The sequence below is a fragment of the Aquarana catesbeiana genome, linkage group LG04 (assembly GCF_042186555.1).
Source record: "Aquarana catesbeiana isolate 2022-GZ linkage group LG04, ASM4218655v1, whole genome shotgun sequence".
NCBI lineage: Eukaryota > Metazoa > Chordata > Amphibia > Anura > Ranidae > Aquarana > Aquarana catesbeiana.
Genome location: NC_133327.1, coordinates 131158882 through 131185028, shown reverse-complemented (window position 1 = coordinate 131185028; position 26147 = coordinate 131158882). Strand labels below are relative to the sequence as shown.

Here is a 26147-nt window from a genome sequence, read left to right as displayed (position 1 = left end):
TTTCTCATTTGTTTCTCATGTGTGGTATATATGACCCAAGCATTCAATTTCCTTTTCCACTGCGTGGTGCAGGTTGGTAACTATTAGGTTCACTGCTGTGATCAAGAGTTTTGTATACAAAAGTCTTTATTCAGTGCTGTATCATCAAAGACAAATTTGATAAATGTCAAAAGTAGACCAGAGCTTCACCTGCTGTCGCCGAAGGTGAATGCAAAATATTTATATTTACCTGACTAAAAATAAATGGTAAAAATGATTTAAAAGAAAAAAACTTATTTGTAAAGAAACTATGTAGAAGATACAAGGATTCTTCAAAAAGACCAGAAGAGGGCAAAGAAAACTGATAAAATACCATGGAAGAGATCTGTCAACAGAGGCACCCGTGATGGATGGAAATGTGTGTTTTTTTTTTTTTTTCCATGTTTTTTTTATTTATGCTGTAAATGCCTACCTTAAAAAGAAAGTATTCTACGTGTTTCCATCCATCACAGACACCTCCACTGACTTTACCTCCAATTTTGGGGTTCAAAACCATTCTACATTTCTTTTAGATGGTCCAGTCAGGGACATATACACCGATCACCCATAACTATGACCACTGACAGGTTAAGTGAATAACATTGATTATCTTGTTACAAAGGCATCTGTGGGATATATTAGGCAGGCAAATAAACATAAGTGAATACATAAATTATGTGCAACAATGTTACATCTATGGTAAAAACTAGTAAATGTTACTATATTGAATCCAAAACAAATGGTGAGTTCAAAAGAAAAGGAATCCAAAGGAAAACAACATTGATAAAAGGATTGACAGTTCCTTGTGCTCTTGATCTTCCACCTCTCTGCTAAATAATAATAACCATTTGTTTTGGATTCAATATAGTAACATTTACTAGTTGTTACCATAGATGTAACATTGTTGCACATACTTTATGTATTCACTTATATAAGCTGTTTATTATTGTGAGTTGTGCTGCACATGTTTATTTGTTATTCAACCACTTACAGACCGGAAGATTTCCCCCCTTAATGACCAGGCCATTTTTTGCGATAAGGCACTGCGTCGCTTTAACTGACAATTGTGCGACGCTGTACCCAAACAAAATTGACTTTCTTTTTTCCCTACAATAGAGCATTCGTTTGGTGGTATTTGATCACCTCTCTGGTTTTTATTTTTTGCACTATAAACAACAACAAAAAAGAGACAATTTTGAAAAAAAAAAAATTTTTTACTTTTTGCTATAATAAATATCCCCCCCCCCCCAAAAAAAAAAAAAAAATTCATCAGTTTAGGTCAATATGTATTCTTCTACATATTTTTGGTAAACAAAATCGCAATAAGTGTATATTGATTGGTTTGAACAAAAGTTGTAGTGTCTACAAATAGGGGATATATTTATGGCATTTATTTATTTTTTTACTAGTAATGTCAGTGATCTGCTATTTTTAGCAGGACTGCGACATTGCGGCGGACAGATCGGACACTTTTGACACTTTTTTGGGACCATTGACATTTATACAGCGATCGGAGCTAGAAATAGCCACTGATTACTGTATAAATATCACTGGCACGAAAGGGGTTAACACTAGATGACGGTTTAAGGGGTTAAGTGTGTTCCCTGGGAGTGTTTCTAACTGTATTGGGGCTGGGCTGACTGGATGAGGAGAGAGATCGCTGTTCGTAATCACTAGGAACAGCAGATCTCTCTCTAACTCCCCTGTCAGAACGAGGATCTGTCTGTTTACATTGACAGATCCTTGTTCTGGCTCTCGTTCCTATGATCGCGGGTGGCCGGCGGACATCACGGCCACGCACATCGCGTCCCCCGCCACGCACGCCTGATACGGCTCCTTAAAGGAGCTGACATACACCTACGGTGATTTACAGACTTGCCGCCGTATAACGATGATGGCTGTGTTCGGCAAGTGGAGTGTGAAGTGAATGAGAACCCTTTTTGTTGACGGCAGCAATTTGAACATTCACTTTTTCACATATAGGTTTTAAATTGATTTATTGGTTTGCGCTTTGTTTATTAGGCAAGTAAACATGTTATCCCTGAAGCTGATGTGTTAAAAAAAGCAGAAAAAATTGGCATCAAAGTTTGTTTGTGTACGGGGTTCTGTAGCTGCAGACTACAAAAATTGCCTACAATGGGCAAGTGAGCATCAGAACAGGACCACAGAGCAATGGAAAAAGGTGGCCTGGTCTGATGAATCATGTTTTCTTTTACATCACGTGTGACACTTACCTGGGGAGAGAGATGGCACCAGGATGCAGTGTGCGAAGGAAGAGAGCTGGCAGAGGCAGCATGCTGCTTTTGGTAATGTCCTATAAAACCTTGGGTCCTGCCATTCACTTGGATGTTACGTGACACATACCACCTACCTATACATTGATGATGACAAAGTACACTCCTTCATGGAAACAGTCATTCCTGATGGCAGTGACCCCGCCACACAAAAATGGTTTGAGGCAGACAACAATGAGTTTGAGATGTTGACTTGGCCTCCATATTTTCCAGATCTCAATCCAATCAAGCATCTGTGGGATGTGCTGGAAAAACAAGTCCAATTCATGTAGTACAGGACTTAAAGGATCTGCTACTAATGGCTTGGTGCCAGATACCACAGTGTAACTGCAGAGGTCTAGTAGTGTCCATGCCTCAAAGGGTTAGGGCTGTTTTGGAAGAAAAGGTGGTGTTTTTCAGAAAAGGGGGAGCTACCCAATATTAGGTGGGTGGTCATAAATCTATGGCTGAGCCAATAATATTGCACTAGCACCATGCAGTGTGTGGGCAGTATTATGTTATACTGTGAGAACAGAGATTTCTTACACTGAATAACATGCCAGAACATTCAACCTGCTGTATGTTCTAAGATCTGGCCAGCAGAAAATGTTTTTGTCCCTTATTAACTCACATGGAACTATTATTTGGAACTTACATGTCTTGCAGGTGACTGTGGACAGTTCGATTAACACCATAGATGTAAGAGTGAACGGAGAGGTTGTTATCATGCTAACTCATCATGTGAAGAATGAGCCTGCTGTGATCTCGGAATACGCTAAACTGAGCATTATCCTGGGTGACCTTCCAGCAAATAGCCAAATTCAACTTCTCAGACCGGTACTGTTGTCACATGACATGTCCACAGCATTGAGCTAGATATTTAACGATAAAGCTAGCAAATTAACAAATGTTCACTAAACATAAAAAGTTTCCAGATTTATTGCATCAATGTGGTATATTTTAGGAATGAGGTCATTATTAAGACCACAGCATAAACAAGTGTATAAGTACTCATATATGTAACTACCCTACATTTAGCTTCCTAAATAAGCTATTCAATGTTTTTCCAAAATCTAACTACACCATATGTCAGAGCAGGTATAAAACGATAGCTATGTTTGTTTCGAGTGTTTAAGGCCTATTCACACTGAGTGTTTATCAAAGGTACATTGAATTTTAGCGGTTAGGTGCAGGTGGAAGGCACAGGCACACCATCCAACTCCACTTCCAACAGCCTGTAAAACTCTGAGAGGCTGACGGTGGCTGGAGAGTGCGCAAGTAGTACAAATGTTTTGGGCAGTATGCACCCAGAGCGCATGTCTGGAACACAAGCAGTCTATGTTCCAGGCATTTGTCCCAGGGTGCATACTGCCCTAAATGTTAGTACCACTCGGGGCACTGTCCAGCTGCAGCAGCCATCAGCCCCTCATAGGGTTTTACAGGCTGCTGGCAGCAGGCATGGATGGTGCACCTGTGCCTTCCACCCACACCTAAACACCAGAGTCTCATGCACCAGGGCTACATGCCCAGTATGCACCACGTCTAAAGTCTATGTAAACCATAATGCCCAACTGAAGATGGGCACATGATGGACTGACAATGCTGCTGTTAATTGAGAGGCAAGTGAATTTACTAGCAGGATTTCAAGGTAGGAAACTTTGCGACAGATTTCCCAGATAATTATAGGAAACTGTATACAGTGTACTATGATGCCAAACATAATATATATATATATATATATATATATATATATATATATATGAAAAACAATTGGATGTACTGTATAAAGGTGACAAAGTTCCTATTACAAAATGGCTTTGTCCACCCTTTAAAGGCTATTACTACTGAAAAAACACTATTGATAGCCCCATCCCTCAAATGGTAATGAAGCAGACAGCAAAAACCAAGGACGATCTTGCATGGTTCTTCTGTAAGCACTTGACATTTCAATAATACTACTAGCATCACTAATGCCACATACACGCGACGCGACTTTCCATCATAATAGACTCCAACGGTCTTTCTGATGGAGTTCTGACAGAGTTCAGCTGAAACGGACTTGCCTAAACACGATCACACGAGTGCGATCGTTTAGAACGCAATGACATACGATGGGACTAGAAAAAGGAAGTTCAATAGCCAGTAGCCAGTAGCTGCCCTTGCGTCATTTTTGGTCCGTTGGAATAGCATACAGACGAGCGGTTTTCCCAATAGGAACTGATTCCGTTGGAAAGATTTGAAACTTGTTCTATTTCTAGGTCCGTCAAAATTTTAGAAAGAAAAACTCAGATGAAGCCCACACATGATCGGAATGTCCAACGGAATGATTCTGGCAGACCTTTTCTGACGGTAAGTCCGGTCGTGTGTGCGCGGCATTAGTCCAAACAATCAGCAGTACAGAGAAAGGACCCTGCAGGATCTCCCCTCACTGTTGCTCACATATGTATCACTGCAGTCCCTGAATAATAATCTGGTCCCTCCTAATGCCACGTGTACACGGTCAGATTTTCCAACGGGAAATATTCGATGGGAGCTTGTTGTCGAAAATTCCGACCGTGTGTAGGCTCCATCAGACATTTTCCTTTGGAATTTCCGACAAAATTTGAGATCTGGATCTCAAATTTTCCGACAACAAAATCCGTTGTCGGAAATTCCAATCGTGTGTACACAATTCCGACGCACAAAATTCAACGCATGCTCGGATTTAAGCAGCACTGGCTGTTGAACTTCATTTTTCTCCGCTCGTCGTACGTGTTGTACGTCACCACGTTCTTAACGTTCGGAATTTCCAACAAGATTTGTGTGACCGTGACAAGTTTGAGCCAACATCCGTGAAAAAAAACATGGATTTTGTTGTCGGAATGTGCAATCGCGTGTACAGGGCATTAGAGTGTTGGCCCAGACAAGACTGTGCAAGAAGTTTGTTTGCCTCTGTTTTCTGATCTGGTGGACAATAAATCGGTAAAGCAGACTCACCATTCATGAAAGCACTCAAGAAGTCTAAGGACATCGGTGTGTACATGTAGTACTTGGAGGGTTTCAATGTCAGATATGACCTTTGAAATATTTAATTTCCATTTTAATGGCAACAAATTCTGAAGATAAAATGATCTATTATAAATCTTAGCCGTGCATGTAAAAATCAGTCATACTTTCTGTTCTTCAGCCAGTGTCAGTGATGTGAACTGTGTTGTTTTAGTTGAATCCTGCTCTAGATGCATGTATGAGAAACTGGGCCTGGGTAAAAAAGAGCACAAAAATTCTAGATGATGCAATGGAGACAGATGAGAACCGGCGGTGCTTTGAAAATGAGGAGCGAGGCACCTTCTTCCCTGCACAAGGTTATGCCATCTTCAATCCTACCTGTAAGTCATATTTTTTCTACAGTGTTTTTTAACATTGACCTTCAACAGTACAAGTTTTCATAACTTTAGGATAGCAGCACAGTTTTGCTGATTACTACAAGCTTGAAGACCCAGCGATAATTGTGCAGTTTTTGGCACATCAGCTTGTTGTGGTAATAGATCTTCAAAGTGTATCCAAGGGACACAAAATCATACTAACTTATTGCTTCCAGTGCACTGCAAAGGCAATATATTTTTTATTACAGTGTGCTGGGGAGTAGGTATGTTTTTATGTTGTTGTTTATGTGAGCTGTGGTGTCATAGAAAATTGATGAACTCACACAACAACCTGCATATAACTGTCTGGTGAAAAGCATTGTCAGCAGGATAAGATGTAGGAGTAAATCTCTCAACCGGAGCTCCAAGTAGCAGTAAATGCTGCCAAAAGCACTTTGCCTGAAGTACATTTTAATGCACGATAACGTGTTGCCATAGTGTGAATGGGTCCTATGCCCTTTTTGCATTTAAAGTCAACTCTAATTTTATATACAGCATATATTTTTTAGGACAAATATAATATTGTAGGAAAGTCAAATTCATACATCTATATTTCTAAATTAGAAATAAAAAGGAAACATTTGAAAAAAACAATTCCAGTGATTTTTTTTAATGCTGCCCCAGATATTTATCCAAAAACATATTTAACAATGCCTTGTGAACACAAGGTTAGCACAAAGTACAGTTTTATAAAACATGATGGAATGATAATTTTAAAATTTTACATTTCAGTTTAGAATGATTTTTTCCCCCTGTAAATATTGTACTGTGATACATGCAGGAAAACATGATGGTTTTGTGTAACATTAAGGTAAAATCAAGCTGGTTTTTCAGACAGTAGCACAGTGGGACCATTTTCCCAGTTTTGCAATCACAAACATTTTGATTGACACATTTACATGGATGTTTGAAATTCATGGATTAAATGTAAATGTCAAAATCCATAAGTGGAGGTACCTCTATATTAAGCAATAGGTCGCTAGGAATAGGAGGACAACTTTGCCTACACCTTTAAAAATAGGTCAGAATAGACCATTGCCATATTTCTAGTCTTATACAATCAATTAAGCCTGGCTTAAAGTATAACTAAAAGGGAAAACTTTTTTTTGTTTTGGACTAAGTAGAGAGGGATTAGAACACCTGTCAGATTTGTACTGCTGCCTGTGTCCCCGTTAGGGAGATTAACCATCTCTATTTGTCATGTGTACCGTTATCCATGGGCATCCGCAAAACTTTTTTCAGGGGGGGGCATCATTTTAAGGTCACCAATGCTCCGCCCCTTCTCAATAATGTCATGTAGGGGAGGGGCTTAGTCATTATCACATAAAGCGTGATAACTCTCCCCCTTCCACTGCCACATTTGGCACATTTTGTTTCTGCAATAATAATCCCCAGTATTGGTGCCAGTTTCTGCAATAATAATCCCCAATATTGGTGCCAGTTTCTGCAATAATAATCCCCAATATTATGTCAGTTTCTGCAATAATAATCCCCAGTATTGGTGCCAGTTTCTGCAATAATAATCCCCAATATTGGTGCCAGTTTCTGCAATAATAATCCCCAATATTGGTGCCAGTTTCTGCAATAATAATCCCCAATATTATGTCAGTTTCTGCAATATTAATCCCCAGTATTGGTGTCAGTTTCTGCAATATTAATCCCCAGTATTGGTGTCAGTTTCTGCAATAATAATCCCCAGTATTGGTGTCAGTTTCTGCAATAATAATCCCCAATATTGGTGTCAGTTTCTGCAATAATAATCCCCAATATTGGTGTCAGTTTCTGCAATAATAATCCCCAGTATTGGTGTCAGTTTCTGCAATAATAATCCCCAATATTGGTGTCAGTTTCTGCAATATTAATCCCCAGTATTGGTGTCAGTTTCTGCAATAATAATCCCCAGTATTGGTGTCAGTTTCTGCAATAATAATCCCCAATATTGGTGTCAGTTTCTGCAATAATAATCCCCAGTATTGGTGTCAGTTTCTGCAATAATAATCCCCAATATTGGTGTCAGTTTCTGCAATAATAATCCCCAGTATTGGTGCCAGTTTCTGCAATAATAATCCCCAGTATTGGTGTCAGTTTCTGCAATATTAATCCCCAGTATTGGTGTCGGTTTCTGCAATAATAATCCCCAATATTGGTGTCAGTTTCTGCAATAATAATCCCCAGTATTGGTGTCAGTTTCTGCAATAATAATCCCCTGTATTGGTGTCAGTTTCTGCAATAATAATCCCCAGCGTTGGTGCAGTAGCTGCAATATTACCCCCAGCATAGATGGTCAGTGGTGATATGCTAATTTAAAACCATGCAGCATGAAGGAGCTAATTAACACTGACATTGGCCACTAATTCAGCTCAAGGGGTTAATGAACACTGCTATTGATCACTAATGCAGTAGCGGCCAGTGGCAGTGTTAATTACCCCTTTGTATTGCAGGAGGAATAGGTTAACACTGACACTGGCCACTAATGCAGCACAAAGGGGTTAATTAACTGCTACTGGCCACTAATGCATTAGAGATCAATGGCAGTGTTCATAAATGCCTTGTGCTTTTGTGGCCAGTGTCAGTACATTAACCCCTTCATGCTGCATATTACTGGCTAATGGCTTAATTAATCACAAAACCCACCACAGCTCCCAAGACATTAACCAGTCCAGTGCACTGGAAAAGCGTCACTGCAACATTACACTGTTAAGCAACATATATTCCCCTCTGTCTGCCATTGCTCACTTACCTAACTCCAGCAACATGCACGCTCCCTCGCGGTGCCTCTCTCTCCCTGTCCCGACCTCTGAATGACATCATGTCAGAGGCGGGGACTAGAAATGATCTGTGGGACGGAGTTCACTCCTCCTGACAGAGAAGTGTAACTGATGTCTTCTCAGCTGAGTGTAGAAGCGCAGGGAGCGTTCCAGCACTCGGCACCCTGCTGCAGCTCTGCAAGGACACTTTAGGTCTGACTTGGGTAGTGATCTGTGACTGTGTACTGATGTGCATGTTCATCTGCCATTGAGCACAGTTTAGCCGGCACTGCCCGCACTGTCACGTTGCCGATTCCAGGGGAGGGCACTTGACCCCCTTTGCCCCCTGCTGCGGACACCCATGCAGTTATCACAAAAAGTGAAAGAAAATCCCATGTTCTGGGTTGGCCCCAGGACAGGAATTAAGGGGAAATCGTCCAATAGGGACACCAGGGATTCCCTCACTTTTTACTTTCCTTTCATATCCTGTTGTGGATATGGGACCATAGTGATGGGAAATCTCCCCAATGGGACACAGGTGGCAAAACAAAAACCTGACAGGGGTTATAACCCTCCCCTACTCTGATGGAAAAAAAGTTTTGACTTTAGTTTTACGTTAATACATAAAAAAAAAAAACATTACAACTGGATACCAAAACTTCAAGATCCTTATAGCTGCATTTATATGAATAAATGTATTTTTTGTTTGTACCAAAAATGTTCAATAAGGCTAAGTGGCTTGTCTTCTGTTCTTTAAATTTCCATGTTTAATCTGGTGTATTACTTCTGTCTTTCTGCTAAAATGTTCTGTAATAATTTCTTCTGGGTCCCTCATAGCATTCCCATTAAATACACGTGGACCCTGGGATCTCTTGATTCAACTGTCATTCCGAGTCCTAGAGGATGGTGGGCTCCTCTTTGCCCTATATGGTGCAGGCAAAACCTCAGCATTGACCATAACCTTGGATGATCAGAAACAGGTATACACAACACTAACCTGCTGCAATTGGGCTGACTACTAAAACTGGGTAAAAGAACAGAAAGGGAAAATGTTGCTGAATAGAAAAAACAGTCAGAAAATGGCTGTTTTTTTTTTTAAGCTGTAGAAATGAACTGGAAATCTGAAAACGATTTACTTCTCTGGCTTTTATTAATTCACCAGAGTATTAAATATTTATTTTCTGTCTTCTTTTAATGACCCTTGTTCATCCTCAGGTACTAGAAGCCTCTCTACTGGACAAACTAGCACATTCCGTGACATTCCCATCTGGTATTTGCCTTAAAGACTGGCACACTGTGGATGTTCAGATACAGGCAAATCAGCTTGTGCTGAAAACAGAGGAAGCAACATCCTCTATGGACATACCACCTGCTGATTTCAAAGCTTTGGAAGATACATGGGTGGATCCTTATGCATACATTTCTGTTGGTGGCATGGCAGGTAAATGACGACCCTCATCTGCCTAGATGTTTGACTTCTGGGTTCTCTGTGAGCTTCTATTCCCATTTTATATGGTGCATAGGTATAAACATAATTATATGGGTCCTTTGATTTAAATAAATCTTGGCACTACTACTTATGGCAGCCTCATTATAAGCATCAGCAGGCATAGCATCCCTATTTTGCATGCATCACTCTTTTGAATAAAGTCTGTCCCTTAACATATATAGTAAGGTTCAAAAAGTATCAGTGCATCTAAATATGGATTTACCAGCAAAGGTGTTATTATTAATGCCACCACATTACACACTCCTGATATTTTAATGTACTTTCTGGTAGCAAAATGGAAGGTTTGTGATGCAAGAGCCTATCCTCTAGAATACTCTTGCTTTGGGGCTTCCAGTGCAGCTGGAAATGCTACTTATTCATAGACATGTGCACTGCCAAAAAATGTGTTCGTTTTTGTTTTCGTTTCATTCGTTTTTTTTTTTTTTTGTATTTGTTTTTTGGGTCATTCGTTATGATCGCAATTAGTAAATTTGTACATTTCTAAATTCGTACATTTGTAAATTTGTACATTTGTAAATTCGTACATTCGTAAATTTGTACATTCGTAAATTTGTCAATTTGTAAATTCGTACATTTGTACATTCGAAAATTCGGAAATTCGAAAAACCGAAAACCCGAAAATCTGAAATAGTAACTAACTATTAAATTATAGGTATTGTAATCTCCTTTCAAATATGGCTGTTAGTGAACGTAACAAATACGAATTTATCCAAAGTTACGAATTATCTGAAATAACAAATGCCGCATCTAAACAAATGGAACGGAACAAATTAATAATAAACAATAATAATAAAAAGTTGTTATTATTATTATTAATTCATTAAGTTCCATTCGTTTGGATACGGCATTCGTTAATTCAGATAATTCGTAACTTCGGATAAATTTTTTATTTCTTACGTTTACTAACAGCCAAATTTGAAAGGAAATTACAATACCTATAATTTAATAGTTAGTAATAGTTAAGTTATTATTAGTTCATTATTATTTCAGATTTCCGAATTTACAAATTTACGGATTTACTCATTTACGAATTTACGAATGTATGAATTTACGAATGTACGAATTTAAAATATTTGAATATTCGAATTTACGAATATTCAGAAAAATTTGTTAAACGGGTTTTCGTTAATTCGATATTTCCGAATGAACAAATTTGTCAAAATTTGTTAAACTATTTCGGAACAAAACAAATTGCACATGTCTACTTATTCATTTTAGCATAGTTAGGGCATGTCAAGCTTTATATATACACTTAGTATAATAATGGCTTTATGAAGAGAACATTAAAGTTAAGCCCCAAAACAACAATGTAACATATTTTAACTTACCATTTCTTAGATGTGTTGGCTGCATTGTTTCTTCTTCTTTTCTTTTCAGGCATTGTCCCTTTATTTTTACTTGGTGATTCTGCCAGGAACAAACCTCCTGTTGTAGGTTGACGATGCTCACTCACCATACTGTTTCGCTAGAGAAGTGTTGTCAACCTAGGATTACACCTCTTCCTCTTCTCCTTATTTCCATCACATAGGGGGAAAGAGGATTTGTGTAGTTCACAAAAGATAGCTGGGAAAGCAAATAACATTGTTTGAGATTTTAGGTTACTACATAAGAAAATCAATGCAGCTACCACATCTAAGTACTGCTATACTGCAATTTATTACATTTTCATTCTTGGGTTTAGATGCACTTAAGAAGACTTTGTTTAAGACATTTTTGCAGCCAAGTTGTGGGAGGTGTTAGACCTTTCACAATGTCTACTTGCCTGTGGACCAAATAGTGGCCATTGCTGTTTTGGCAATATCATTTTAAAATGATACCAACAGCAAAACTTTTTTTTTTCATGGTGTATAGATTTAGGGAGGGCTATTACCCCTGTTGGTTTTATTTTTTTCCATCTGTGTCCTGTAGTGGGGATTTCCCTTCACTTCCCGTCCCATAGGCAAAACAGAAAGTGGGAGTAAAACCCTCAAAATCAAAGAATCCTAGGTTATTACAGGGTCACTAGTTGAAAGATTTACCCTGTATTTTTGTTCTGGTGATGATCAAAAATTTGGGATTTTTTTCATTTTCACTTGGTAAAAAGAACACATAGAGAGAATGAATCTCCCTAACAGGGACAGACAGCAATAAAAAACTGACAGGAGTTCGACTCCCTCTTCTCTCTATCTAAAACAAAAAACATTTAAATCAGTGGAGTCCAGCCCATGGGCCGCATGTTGCCCAAGAGAGTTAGGCATGTGGCTTGGGCACCTCTGGAGGGACGCAATGGCAGCTGCAGCTGTCATGGACAATCCAAACACAAGCATATCTGAAGGGATGCTGTGTTTGATATAGCACTGGTGGCAGTGAATGCAGGGACTCCCCAGGTAGGTAAGTGCCACATGGCTGGATCTAGGGGTGTGCTATGGTGGGCTGTGCCCCCCTATATTTCAGTTTGTCTCCCACCCACAACCCCACCTACCTCCCCACAGAGCACATAGTTGAAATCTGATCTGCCTGACTTTTTCTGCCAATCAATTTTTGCTAGTGAATTTTATGGGTGGCCCAAGACAATTCCTCTTCTTCCAATGTGGCCCAGGAAGATCAAAAGGTTAGACACTCCTGCTTTAACCACTTCCGGCTGGCATTTGTCTCTAGGCCAGAGCGGTGACTTTGTTATTCTGAGTGGACATCATATGATGTCCTCTCAGAAAGAGCCGCTTGCGGGGCTGCGCAGCGGCACGATCTGTCACCGACCACAGAACACAGCCGATGACTAATCAGTGTACCAGGTTGCTGTTGCTGTAAGTACCATGTGACCGCTCCTAACGAATCGCAGCAGATCACATGACAGTTGTACACAATGGATGGCTTCCTTTCATGTCATCCAATGTTTACAATTGTGTTGCTAGCTGTGATTGTTCAATTTGATCACATGGTACAGACAGGACCAATCACAGCTAATCACAAACAAAACAAACTGAATACATTTGTTTCATTCAGTAAAATGTTTGCTTATAGCAATTTAATTCACTGCTATAAGCAAACATAATTTGTAAAAAAAAATAAAAATCCTGATCACTTTCCCAGAGCAGTACAATGTTAATATAGTAACATTATATTGCTCTGGTTACAGTGTGTTTAAAAAAAAAAAGATCATTAAAAAATGAAAAAAATTAAAATCATAAAAAAATTGAAAAAAATGTAAAATCATAAAAAAAAAAATTCATACTGTCAGTATACCTGATCACTGCCACACCAGTTATAAGATGATGTTGTACTGCACTGGTGAAAGTATGCAAAAAAAAAAAAGGTGAGAGTTTTTCCCAAAAAAAAATGACAAAAAATTACATCTTCAAAAAACCCGCCATGCCTCTTACTAAATACCCCGGACTTCCTACTTTCCAAAAAAGGGTCATTTGGGGGGTATTTGTACTGTCCTGGTATTTTAGGGCCTCAAAAAATTATATAGGCCATCAGTACATCAAGATTAATCAATTTTCAAATATATACCATAGTTTGTGGACTCTATAACTTTCAGACAGAGTAAATAATATACACTGATTTGAGTTATGTTTACCAAGGAAATGTAGCAGAATACATTTTGGGCTAAATTTATGAAGAACAATTATTTATTTGCAAAATAAAACAAGTTTTTTTTATTTTTTATTTTCAGTCTTTTTTAATTTATTTAGCAAAAAATTAAAAACCCAGTGGTGATTAAATACCAGTAAAAGAAAGCTCTATTTGTGCAAACAAAATAACAAAATGCTAAAAATTTAGTTTGGGTACAGTGTTGCATGACGGCGCAATTGTCATTCGAAGTGTGAGCGCTGAAAGCTTAAAATTGGCCTGGGCAGGAAGGGGGTAAAATGCCCAGTATTGAAGTGGTTAAAAATTGTTTGGGTGTTGTGAAACCTTTATAAGAGACAGAGGTCAGGTCTTATCACTAAAACATCCCATAATTTATTCTATCCAAGGTTATAGTTTTAATTTCTGATTTCTACTTATAATTTGTAATTTCCCATGTCTTTTTCAGAACATTCAGAACAAGGAAACAATTTTTCAGGGTGTATGAAGATCAGTCTGCAAGGAACAGCCGTAGACCTGGATACAGCCCAGTACAAGCACCCTCATGTCCGCAGTCACAGTTGTCCTATAGCGATATAATTAGGACCCAAAAATATGATGCTTGACCCCCAATATACTGATTTTTTTAATAAGCTTTTGTAGAAGATTTCTTTACTTTTTTATATCTAAAAACTGTTTAAAATGATTTGTTTTAGGTTGTTTAGGTCACAGATTTTTTTAGGCTGGCCTTATGGTGAAACAAAGTAAGAACAGTTTAAGTTTCCCAGTGGGGATCTAGGATCTACCATATTAGTAGATTACTTTGTGGTGAGAATAATGGCCCTTCCGATTGCCATTGGATCACAGATATCAGTCAATGCCTTTTCTGCCTTATATTGATTAATATTGTGCTTAAAGTATAACTAAAGGCAAAACTTTTTTTTTTTAATTTTGGGTTTAAAATTTTAAGTTGTCCTCAAAAAAGTAATATAGGGGAAATCTTCCATTGGGGGCACTAGTACTGGAGACCTTAATTTGTAGGAATTTCCTCTCACTTCCTGTTTGGCTATGGAACGGGAAGTGAAGGGAACTCTCCGCAATGGGACACATACGGCAAAAAAAATAAAAAATCCTCTTGCTCTATCCAAAATGAAAAAAAAAAATTTTGCCTATAGGTCTACTTTAATTCTTAGTGAATAGCCTTATTGTTGTTTGGGGAAAAAATGGATGCTGTCATTATAAAATAAGTGAACAGTACGTTGTACCTAAACTGCACAATCGTTAGTAAATAGCTGATTAAATATAAATATTATACTATGTAATACATTGTATTAGTAATGACCGATTATAGAACTAATCTACAAATACTCAACTGTTTCTAGCTTTTGGCACAATATTCTATATGCAAATATGTAACATTTAATCAGCATTAAAATATATTGAAGCGATGGAAGCCTTTTACCTTCATGATGGCTAATTTGATAAAAAATAAACACATTTTTCAGCCAATATGTGTGTTTTTCAAGAAACTGCATGTTGATTATACAATCATAAGGAAGGTGGTGTAATATTGCGTTTATATTGTGTGCCATGGATGCAACCACTTAGGGCACAATGGGCAGCAACATATTGGGTATTTATAATTATTTTTACGGTATTATTATAAACCAGGTGTGAGAATTCCATATGCAAACAAAACTAAATTCACTTTATAAATTTGTGTGATCTGGGTAGCCAAACGATTTGAAAGAGGACAAGCGATGATATTCAGAATTCAACAAACAGATCACTAGCTTATTCTTCATTTATTCACATTAAATCTAGTCTGCATTCCCCCTGCTCATTCCTTTCTTTTTGTCCTCCTCCTTTTCCCTCTATTTTCAAAATATTTTTTCCTTACACTTTTCTTTTTGTCTTTCCTTTCTGATGAAAGTTATACCATATTTACAATGGATACTTCATTATTCCAAACACATATGTGTGCATTTTAACTGGCATTACCCTATATATCCAACGTAACAAATAACGGAATATAAAAAAGAAACAAGAGAAATTGTAGTTTGCAGATAATCAGAATTAAAACATGTTTAGCTCTGCACTTGAAATTAAAGTGAACATGTTTTTTTTTTTTTTTTTTTTAGGAAAACTATGGTTAAATGGTATCTTGTTCTGTGTATATATGGGCAAAGTGCATTTTTTTGTGACCACCTACTACAGAAGGAGCTTCAAAATACACATTATATACACGTATTTGGGAAAAATCAGCACTAGGACTAATAGATACACAAAAAATCTATTTTTTTAAATCCATATAATATCACATCACTCCACGATGTAAATATTGCTCGATACCAACCCTTTTTTAAGCAAGAGGTATTAAAGGAAATCAAGAAGGAGATCATTTGTTAAGTAGAAGTCAATTTTGCAGGTTCTATTGACATGGCAATTATACACTCATCCCACTCTTCACCACCAAGCCTGGTCCCCAAGATAAGTCCCCAAGGGAACTTCTACTTAACAAATGATCTCCTTCTTGCACCACAAACTAGCTTGGTTCCCAAGGTAACAGTACCACCATTGCTCACCACCACCTGTTCCAAGGTAACATTACTAGCATCACTGCCAGCACCTATCTTGGTCCGTAAAGTGGATGTAAACCCAATGTCATCCTTTCTAAACTACTGCCATAGGGGTTATCTATAAGGATATACATGCCTCCTGCATGTATCTTTACCTGTCAAATGTCTCCCCTCTGTCTGTTATAAGGAATAAGCAGGGAGGACATTGGGACTTTAAATGAGGCAGTTGACAGGATGGAGTTGAGATAAAAAAGGTCAATTTATTGCATAGGCGTCCAAAATTACATAACACAATAGGAGCATAGAAAGTTGCATGCGCATACACGCTAAACAGAACCTGCCTAAATACATGCTTGTACAACAAATAACATGACATCTGGGCAGCGAATCAAGATTGACAGATTACATAAAAAGGGTACAATTACAAAACTGGGAGGTACATGCCAGCATGATATGAAAGGTACGTATAGATATTCAATTTCCTAAAAACATTGATCTAGATGAAATCCTATTTAAAACAAAAGTAGCTGCATCCATGTTGCCCGACGCGTTTCTGTGAATAACACTTCTTCAGGGGCAGATGCAGTGGGGTATCTGTAAATGACAAAGTATGAAAACATCAACCAATGAGCTAAAAGCAACCAGAAAGGACAGTAAGTCGATTTCTGGATACTTACACTAAGTAGCTAGCTAAGGTGTATCGTAGGGTAAGCACCGGGCTAAGGAGGGTTTGTTCTCCCCCGGAGCTGAGGCGGCCAAGGGCCCAACGCAGGACAGGCATACACAGGCATCATCCCCAGAACACGGACCATCACTTCCAAAAAGAAAAAAAACAGAAAACCAAATCAAAATCATCATAGATGTATATCTACAATGGATGAAAAGTCCATAGAGAGAAGTCAATGTTATTGACAACAAAAGTATAAAAAGTAAAATACTAACAAAAAAGGAACCACTAAGTGTTACCTTAGTGTGCTTAGGACAAGCGCTTCCTGAAGCTGTGGCTTCTGCACGTGTGCGGGAGTGAAGGTAGCGTCCGAGGGAGAAAACAGGCGCCTGAATATGTACGCCGCCCGCGTCGGCAGTGACCGCCAACGTCACGTAAGGGCCAACAATGCGTGAGGCGGGACTACAGCCTGGGCGATGGAGACCCGCCCATGACTGACGTCACCACGTCCCGCTGGGTCGGATGGATGGTAAAGGCGCGTACCTCCATCACAGCGCCAACCAGTGACGCCGTATGGAGGAGCGAGGCATGACGCCGATGCGCTGTGAGCCGCCGCCCGATCCCCAAAGGGGGGGAGGGGGGAGCCGCACAGAGCGCATCGCAACTCCGGGTTTGAACAAAACATAGCCCGGGAATCAAGCCCCACATACACTATGCTGGAGTGTATCCACAATTCCCAGAGCTAAAGCAGCAATTGTGCTGCAAAACACAAAGTATACCTGTAAATTGCTTCCATCCCAAATGTCTAGAAATGAAAACAAAAATATTTACTTTTTGTATAATGGTACTTTGGATGAGGCACAAGGTAGTGCCTCCATCCCAGGTTAGGGGAGAAAAAAAGAGAGCAAGGACATAAGGGCTTTGGATGAGGCAGTTCACGGGATGTGGTACCAAATGTCAAATTGATTACATGTGGCTTCCAGATGTACGTCACATATAAAGAAAAAAGGTTGCTCATGCGTACGCATAAGACATAGCCTAAACAATGTGTTGCAAAACAAAACTGTGTGTGGACCAAGGAGGTGCACCAACACACAGAGCAACTCCAAAACCAGTTGGCAGGGGATAGTTGCCAGCTGCTGTCAGCTGCCTCCATCCCTAATATAGCGAAAAAGAGAATATGGGACTTTAAATGAGGACAGGCTAGTGCCTCCATCCTGGGTTCAAGGAATAAGCAGGGAGGACATTGGGACTTTAAATGAGGCAGTTGACAGGATGGAGTTGAGATAAAAAAGGTCAATTTATTGCATAGGCGTCCAAAATTACATAACACAATAGGAGCATAGAAAGTTGCATGCGCATACACGCTAAACAGAACCTGCCTAAATACATGCTTGTACAACAAATAACATGACATCTGGGCAGCGAATCAAGATTGACAGATTACATAAAAAGGGTACAATTACAAAACTGGGAGGTACATGCCAGCATGATATGAAAGGTACGTATAGATATTCAATTTCCTAAAAACATTGATCTAGATGAAATCCTATTTAAAACAAAAGTAGCTGCATCCATGTTGCCCGACGCGTTTCTGTGAATAACACTTCTTCAGGGGAAGATGCAGTGGCGTATCTGTAAATGACAAAGTATGAAAACATCAACCAATGAGCTAAAAGCAACCAGAAAGGACAGTAAGTCGATTTCTGGATACTTACACTAAGTAGCTAGCTAAGGTGTATCGTAGGGTAAGCACCGGGCTAAGGAGGGTTTGTTCTCCCCCGGAGCTGAGGCGGCCAAGGGCCCAACGCAGGACAGGCATACACAGGCATCATCCCCAGAACACGGACCATCACTTCCAAAAAGAAAAAAAACAGAAAACCAAATCAAAATCATCATAGATGTATATCTACAATGGATGAAAAGTCCATAGAGAGAAGTCAATGTTAGGATTTCATCTAGATCAATGTTTTTAGGAAATTGAATATCTATACGTACCTTTCATATCATGCTGGCATGTACCTCCCAGTTTTGTAATTGTACCCTTTTTATGTAATCTGTCAATCTTGATTCGCTGCCCAGATGTCATGTTATTTGTTGTACAAGCATGTATTTAGGCAGGTTCTGTTTAGCGTGTATGCGCATGCAACTTTCTATGCTCCTATTGTGTTATGTAATTTTGGACGCCTATGCAATAAATTGACCTTTTTAATCTCAACTCCATCCTGTCAACTGCCTCATTTAAAGTCCCAATGTCCTCCCTGCTTATTCCTTGAACCCGGGATGGAGGCACTAGCCTGTCCTCATTTAAAGTCCCATATTCTCTTTTTCTCTGTCTGTTATAAGAGCCGAAAAACTGCAGATTCTGTGGGTGGGTCTGTTGTCTGGAGCTCGGTGGGTGGAGTCATGATGTCAGTAGACTCCCCCGCCCACCTCTACGCTCCCCTTGTCAATATGCATTTCTCCTGTGTATTTCTTACACTGAACTTCTGCTATAATCTCTAACATCCAGTGAAAAGACAGGAAAGTAACCACATGACTTCAGCATGCCAAATCATGCTGAGGTGTGGAACAGCCAATCCTTGCAGAGCTGCTAAAGAAGGAGTGGGGGTGAGAACTAAAAAATGCCTGTGTCTTAGGCTAGTGCACAATATATGTAAATCACCTGTCACTCACAGCAAGGGGGAGGATTTGACAAAGTTTTTCTCTGTTTGTCAAGTTTTATCTCACTGAACAATAAAAGAGGATTGCTCAGAGATGGATTAACTCTTTGTGGCAAGCCTGGGCTCAAATGATAGGAAATCTTATACTCTACATTATGACATTAAAAAAAAAAAAAAAAAAATTTGTGTTTACATCCACTTTAAGTAACAGTACAGCCATTACCACTACTCAGCCTGGTCCCCAGAACTAGCTTGGTTCCCAAGGTAACAGTTCCACCATTGCTCACCACCACTTGGACTGTTCCCCAAGATAAAAGTACTATCACCAATCTAATTTTCAAGGTAACATTACTAGCATCACTATCGGCACCTATCTTTGTCCTTAATTAACAGTACAGCCATTACCACTACTCAGCCTGGTCCCCAAGGTAAAAGTACCACGATCGCCACCACCATCCGGACTGATCCCCAAAGGAAGGGTACTATCACCTAGCCTTATCTCTAAATTAACAGTACCAGCATCACTACCAGCATCCAACGTAATCCCTAAATAACAGTACAGCTATTAACACCGCTACTCAGGTTGGTCTCCAAGTTAACAGTACCACTGTCACCAACACTATCCGGATTGGTCCCCAAGGTAACAGTTCTATTACCCAGTCTCAGCTCCAAGGGAAATGTACCAGCATCATTACCAGCACCCAGCTTGCTCCTTACCAGTACAGCCACTACCACCACTGGTCCCCAAGTGTACAGTAACCACTAGTGCCACAACCACGCAGCCTGGCTCTCTGTTGGGAATTCAGTATTACGTTTGGTTATTCTGGACATTGATAAATTGGAAAAAAGTTAGTGTTTGGCTGAAGCCATTTATTATCAATCAACTGTGTTTACTCTTTTTAAATCATAATGACAACAAGAATTGTCAAAGGATCTGCAGGAAAAGGTAGTTTAACTGTATAAAACAGGAAAGGGATATAAAAAGATATCCAATGAATTGAGAATGCCAATCAGCAGTGTTCAAACTCTAATCAAGAAGTGGAAAATGAGAGGTTCTGTTGAAACCAAACCACGGTCAGGTAGACCAACTAAAATTTTAGCCACAACTGCCAGGAAAAAGACTTCAAGCTATCATTGATGTTAAAGGGGGAAATACACAGTATTAAGAACTGGGGTGTGTAAAGTTTGGGTCATTTTGGTAGTTTCTGTTGCCATTATGATTTAAAAAGAGTAAACACAGTTGATTGATAATAAATCGCTTCAGCCAAACACTAATCATGAGTGAAAGAAAATTTTTTGTGTTATCAATCATGTTCTCTGAAAAATGGCCAATAAATCATAAATTCTGCAAGGGTATGTAAACTTATGAGCACAACTGTATATAAATAAAAGCTGAACTTTGTAAGCACCCCTGTCAATGTTAAATGGTTTGTCTTATCCCTAAAAAAAAGGATAAAGCTGGAAGAGAGTTTGTTCTTTTGAAAAACAACAGACTTTCTAGCAGGATCACAAGATGAAAATAGAAAAACGAAAGCCTAAAAAAGAAAACTAATGCAATCATCACATCTAAGAATTGATAAGCTGCAATATAATAAATGTTTGCTTTTGGGTTTGTTACTGCTCTAAATAAAAGGGATATTATTTTAAAAGTTTTAAAACTATTCAAGACTTATTCACTTTAATTGTGACTGCAGAGGTGTCAGGTTGTCCCCCTACAACACTATTCATCAGAAGAAATTTGCCATAGCGATGCCAAAGTAATTTATTGATCCATTGAGATTTGCAAGGACTGGCAATATACAAAAATTACTCTGGTGTACGTGCATTTTATATGGTAGGCTTATTTTTACTTGCAGTCCAAAACCGAAAATCTCAGTAAAAAGAAAAAAAAAAAGTTTTCTTATGAAATGTACATAGTATTCATATAGTAGGGACCATGTAGTGTTGTTTTCACAGCTCCATATTATCATTCATATTCTCTGAAAAATGGCCAAGAAATCATAAATTCTGCCAGGGTATGTAAACTTATGAGCACAACTGTATGTATATAATATATATATATATATACAGTGTACACATGTATATAGTATAACAGTTATTTATACAGTGCCAACAATGAATGCATTGCTTTACATACAGTATAGTGTATATTCACATCAGTACCTGCCTCAAGAAGTTTACAATCTAAGGTCACATACTAGGGCTAATTTACCTATAAACATGTCTTTGGGGTGTGGAAAATAACTAGAGCACCCAAAAGAAATCCAGGCAAGCACAGGAAGAACATGCAAATTCCATGCAGATTGGGTCCTGGTTGGGATTTGAATCAATGGCCCTAGGGCTGCCAGCAAAAACGCTAAGATACTGTGCTGCCCCTGTAACTCTAGTAGGCATTCTACGAAAAGGCACAGTACAGGCATTGCCTAATAGAACACGCTTCTATTATAATTGTGTAATGTCACCATTACTGACCCCTATCATTGTAACAAGTATAGTCCTTGTGATTTGATTTGTGTACATGATCTTAGTGCTATCAGATAAGTGCTTGGGGTGCACTATGTAAAACTTTGGAGTACCAGGGTAGAATTAGGTCTAGACAGCATCATTATGGTGACTTTTATTCAATAGAGTTTAAGAGCAGACACTGAGTGGGTCCATTCACACGTACACATATACGTGACCACACACCATGTACACAGAACAGTGTGAATCCAACGTAAACTCGGCTTCTGAGCCTGAGTGCAGGTTCATGTTATACTACTGAGAAAGTCATGACATGTGGAGTAGCATGCAGCAAACTATGTATATAGAACCTGTACGTAGGCTTTGGGGAGGATTATGGGTGATGTTTGTTATAAATGAGGGTACCAGGGGGTTGAATAATAAAGAGGAACTTTACCCATAAAAACTTGATAAAAACAATGTTCTTTAACAAGAAACATACATGCATTCTGCATGAATAATTATGCTACCAAAATTAATGTATGCTGTAAATTGCCTCCAGCATTGTTCCTGTTTCTTCTTGCTGGAGGCTACCATTTTGCTGAAGCCCAGAGCCCCCGAACAGCAGTGAATCTTTAGGCTGTCATCAGATTGGCCTCTACAAATTCAGCACAGTGCCTAAAAATAGAGCGCAACTGAGCATGTGCGGAGCAGGGGGAGAGAATGTATAACTAGATTTTAAACAGTATAGGCACTTATTTTTAATGTTTTAAGTAGATATACACCCACCCAAAAGGTGCCAGTCTGAAGTGATCTAGCAGGGTTTCGTTTTAAGACTAAAATTCATTGGTATGGCCTTCTATAGGTATATAAGTATAGGTGCTATAAGAGCATACTGATAAAAGAAGAAAGCATAGTGAATACATCACTCTTATTCAGAAAACATGCAGAAGTAAGATTCCCCTGCAGTGAAAGTTTGGTACATGCCAGACTCTCTGTTTTATTAATATATTCCTTAAATTGCAATGGGAAAAGTAACTCTAATTTATTTGGTTTAAAAAAACAAGAGAACATTACCATTAAAGTTGTTCAGATGAGTTGAATACTTGTTACCTCTGTGTACAATATGGGTCCTCCTGGCAGCTCGAAGTTCTTGTAGGGACATACAAGACAACGGGTGAAACCATAGCATGAGACTGGGAGTAGGTAAGCCACACAGCCAGAATGTGGAATGTTTGCAGAGGCATTTCACGACAAAGGTAAATACTTTACGTTGCCTTTTTTTTTTTAGGCATGTTATTGCATAAAATAAACTCTGTGCTGAAAGGGTTACTATAAAATGCATCTAATACCAAAACTTTATTTTTTTTCAATCTTGAATTAAGTAGGAAATGGTTATAACCCTGTCAAGTTTTTATTGCTCCGATTATTTATATCTGACCAGCGCTAGGAATAAAAGGTAAGATATTGCAGAAGTTACATACTTACATAATAGGTGAGGTTGAAAAAAGACACAAGTCCATCAAGTCCACCACCTGTGGAAGGGAATTCCACATCCTTGCCACTCTTATGTCCTGTACACACGATAGGATTCTCCGATGGAAAATGTGTGATAGGACCTTGTCGGAAATTCCGACCATGTGTAGGCTCCATCACACATTTTCCATAGGAATATCCGACACACAAAGTTTGAGAGCTTGCTATAAAATTTTCCGACAACAAAATCCGTTGTTGGAAATTCCGATCGTGTGTACACAAATCCGAAGCACAAAGTGCCACGCATGCTCAGAATAAATTAAGAGACGAAAGTTATTAGCTACTGCCCCGTTTATAGTCCCGACGTACGTGTTTTACGTCACCGCGTTCAGAACGATCGGATTTTCTGACAACTTTGTGTGACCGTGTGTATGCAAGACAAGTTTGAGCCAACATCCGTCTGAAAATTTTGTTGTCGGAATGTCTGATCAATGTCCAACCATGTGTACAGGGCATTACAGTAAAGAACCCTCTATGTAGTTTAAGGTTAAACCTCTTTTCTTCTAATTTTAATGAGTGGCCACAAGTCTTGTTAAGCTCTCTTCTGCGAAAAAGTTTTATTTCTATTGTGGGGTCACCAATAGGGTATTTTTAGATTGAAATCATATCCCCTCTCAAGCGTCTCTTCTCCAGAGAGAGAAGTTCAATGCTCACAACCTTTCCTCATAACTAAGATCCTCCAGACCCATTATTAGCTTTGTTGCCCCTTTTTTGTATTCGCTCCATTTCTAGTACATCCTTCCTGAGGACTGGTGCCCAGAACTGGACAGCATACTCTAGGTGCGGCCGGACCAGAGTCTTGTAGAGTGGGAGAATTATCGTTTTATCTCTGTAGTTGATCCCCTTTTTAATGCATGCCAATATTCTGTTTGCTTTGTTGGCATGCAATGCCAAGCTGCTGCTATTGCTGAGCCTATCATCTACTAGGACCCCCAGGTCCTTTTCAATCCTAGATTCCCCCAGAGGTTCTCCCCCCCAGTGTATAGATTGCATTCATATTTTTGCCACCCAAATGCATTATTTTACATTTTTCTACATTGAAACTCATTTGCCATGTAGTTGCCCACCCCATTAATTTGTTCAGATCTTTTTGCAAGGTTTCCACATCCTGCGGAGAAGTTATTGCCCTGCTTAGCTTAGTATCGTCTGAAAATACAGAGATTGAACTGTTTATCCCATCCTCCAGGTCATTTATGAACAAATTAAATAGGATTGGTCCCAGCACAGAACCCTGGGGAACCCCACTACCCACCCCTGACCATTCTGAGTACTCCCCATTTATCACCACCCTCTGAACTCACCCTTGTAGCCAGTTTTCAATCCATGTCCTCACCCTATGGTCCATGCCAACAGACCTTATTTTGTACAGTAAACTTTTATGGGGAACTGTGTTAAATGCTTTTGCAAAATCCAGATACACCACGTCTACGGGCCTTCCTTTATCTAGATGGCAACTCACCTCCTCATAGAAGGTTAGTAGATTTGCTAGGCAAGAACAATTCTTCATGAATCCAAGCTGATTACTGCTAATGATACCGTTCTCATTACTAAAATCTTGTATATAGTCCCTCATCATCCCCTCCAAGAGTTTACATACTATTGATGTTAGGCTAACTGGTCTGTAATTCCCAGGGATGTATTTTGGGCCCTTTTAAAATAGAGGGTATAGAGAGTAGACTGTCTGTAAAAATTAGGAACAATGGTCTGGCAATCACTTGACTGAGTTCCCTATGTACCCTCGGGTTTATTAATGTTAAGTTTCTCAAGTCTAATTTTAATTCTGTCCTCTGTTAACCATGGAGGTGCTTCCTGTGTTGTGTCATGAGGAAAAACACTTCAGTTACTGAAGCCCCCCGATTCACTAGTGAAGACTGAGGTGAAGAATAAATTCAATACCTTGGCCATCTCCCCATCCTTTGTAACCAGATGTCCTTCCTCATTCTTTATGGGGCCAATATGGTCTGTCCTCCCTTTTTTACTGTTTACATACTTAAAGAATTTCTTGGGATTTTGTTTGCTCTCCTCCGCTATGTGTCTTTCATGTTCTATCTTAGCTGATCCAAGTAAAAGTGGTTTGATCAATTTTTTATATAAAAAAGGAGGTTAAAACTATCTGGTGAGTTTTCAGGAGTGAAGTGGTGATACATCAAGGCAAAAAGTGGTGTAGAGCACGAAGGATTTTGTGGTGAAGCAATATTATCTTGATTAACGGTCACATATGAGGAGCATGGGATGCTTTATGCACTGGACACTTTAAAAATTAGCACTTGAAGCATTGGACGCTGTGGGGGAGATTTACTAAAACTGGTGCATATAGAATCTGGTACAGCTGTGTATAGAAACCAATCCGCTTCTAACTTCAGCTTGTTCAATTAAGCGTTAACAATAAAACCTAGAAGCACCATTTTTAGTACCCCCCCCCCCCCCCCCGTTATTTGTCTAGTTTGTTCATCTAATCTAATTCATTTTGTTTTATGCACTGAAATAGAACATGTAGGACTGGACACTTTATTCATTCTCTTAAAGAGTTTGGATGTAATACATTTTCTCAGATCAAATTCATTTCTGTTTTAATTAGTAAATTAATGTATTATTTTATAATGATACGACACTTTATTTGGTGATGAATCTTCATAGAGCGGGTAGTGTATAGTGCTGTATATATATATATATAGTGATTATATATTTATTGCTGTCTGTGTCTCCAATAGAGAGATTCACCCTTTCTGTTAACGTCAACACTGTAATAGGGACAGCAAGTG

The 26147-nt window shown here is 39.0% G+C and overlaps 1 protein-coding gene across 1 annotated transcript in view; it reads left to right on the top strand.

Annotated features, from left to right (window-relative positions):
* SHBG (sex hormone binding globulin) overlaps positions 1 to 15007 on the top strand; it is a 29988-nt gene extending 14981 nt beyond the window's left edge. Inside the window, exons 4-8 of the mRNA XM_073629062.1 lie at positions 2958 to 3128; positions 5491 to 5656; positions 9277 to 9419; positions 9655 to 9880; positions 13968 to 15007. Coding sequence (XP_073485163.1) covers positions 2958 to 3128; positions 5491 to 5656; positions 9277 to 9419; positions 9655 to 9880; positions 13968 to 14098 — 837 coding nt within the window. The 3' untranslated portion in view covers positions 14099 to 15007. The remainder of the gene's footprint in view (positions 1 to 2957; positions 3129 to 5490; positions 5657 to 9276; positions 9420 to 9654; positions 9881 to 13967) is intronic.
* The last annotated feature ends 11140 nt before the right edge of the window (positions 15008 to 26147 follow it).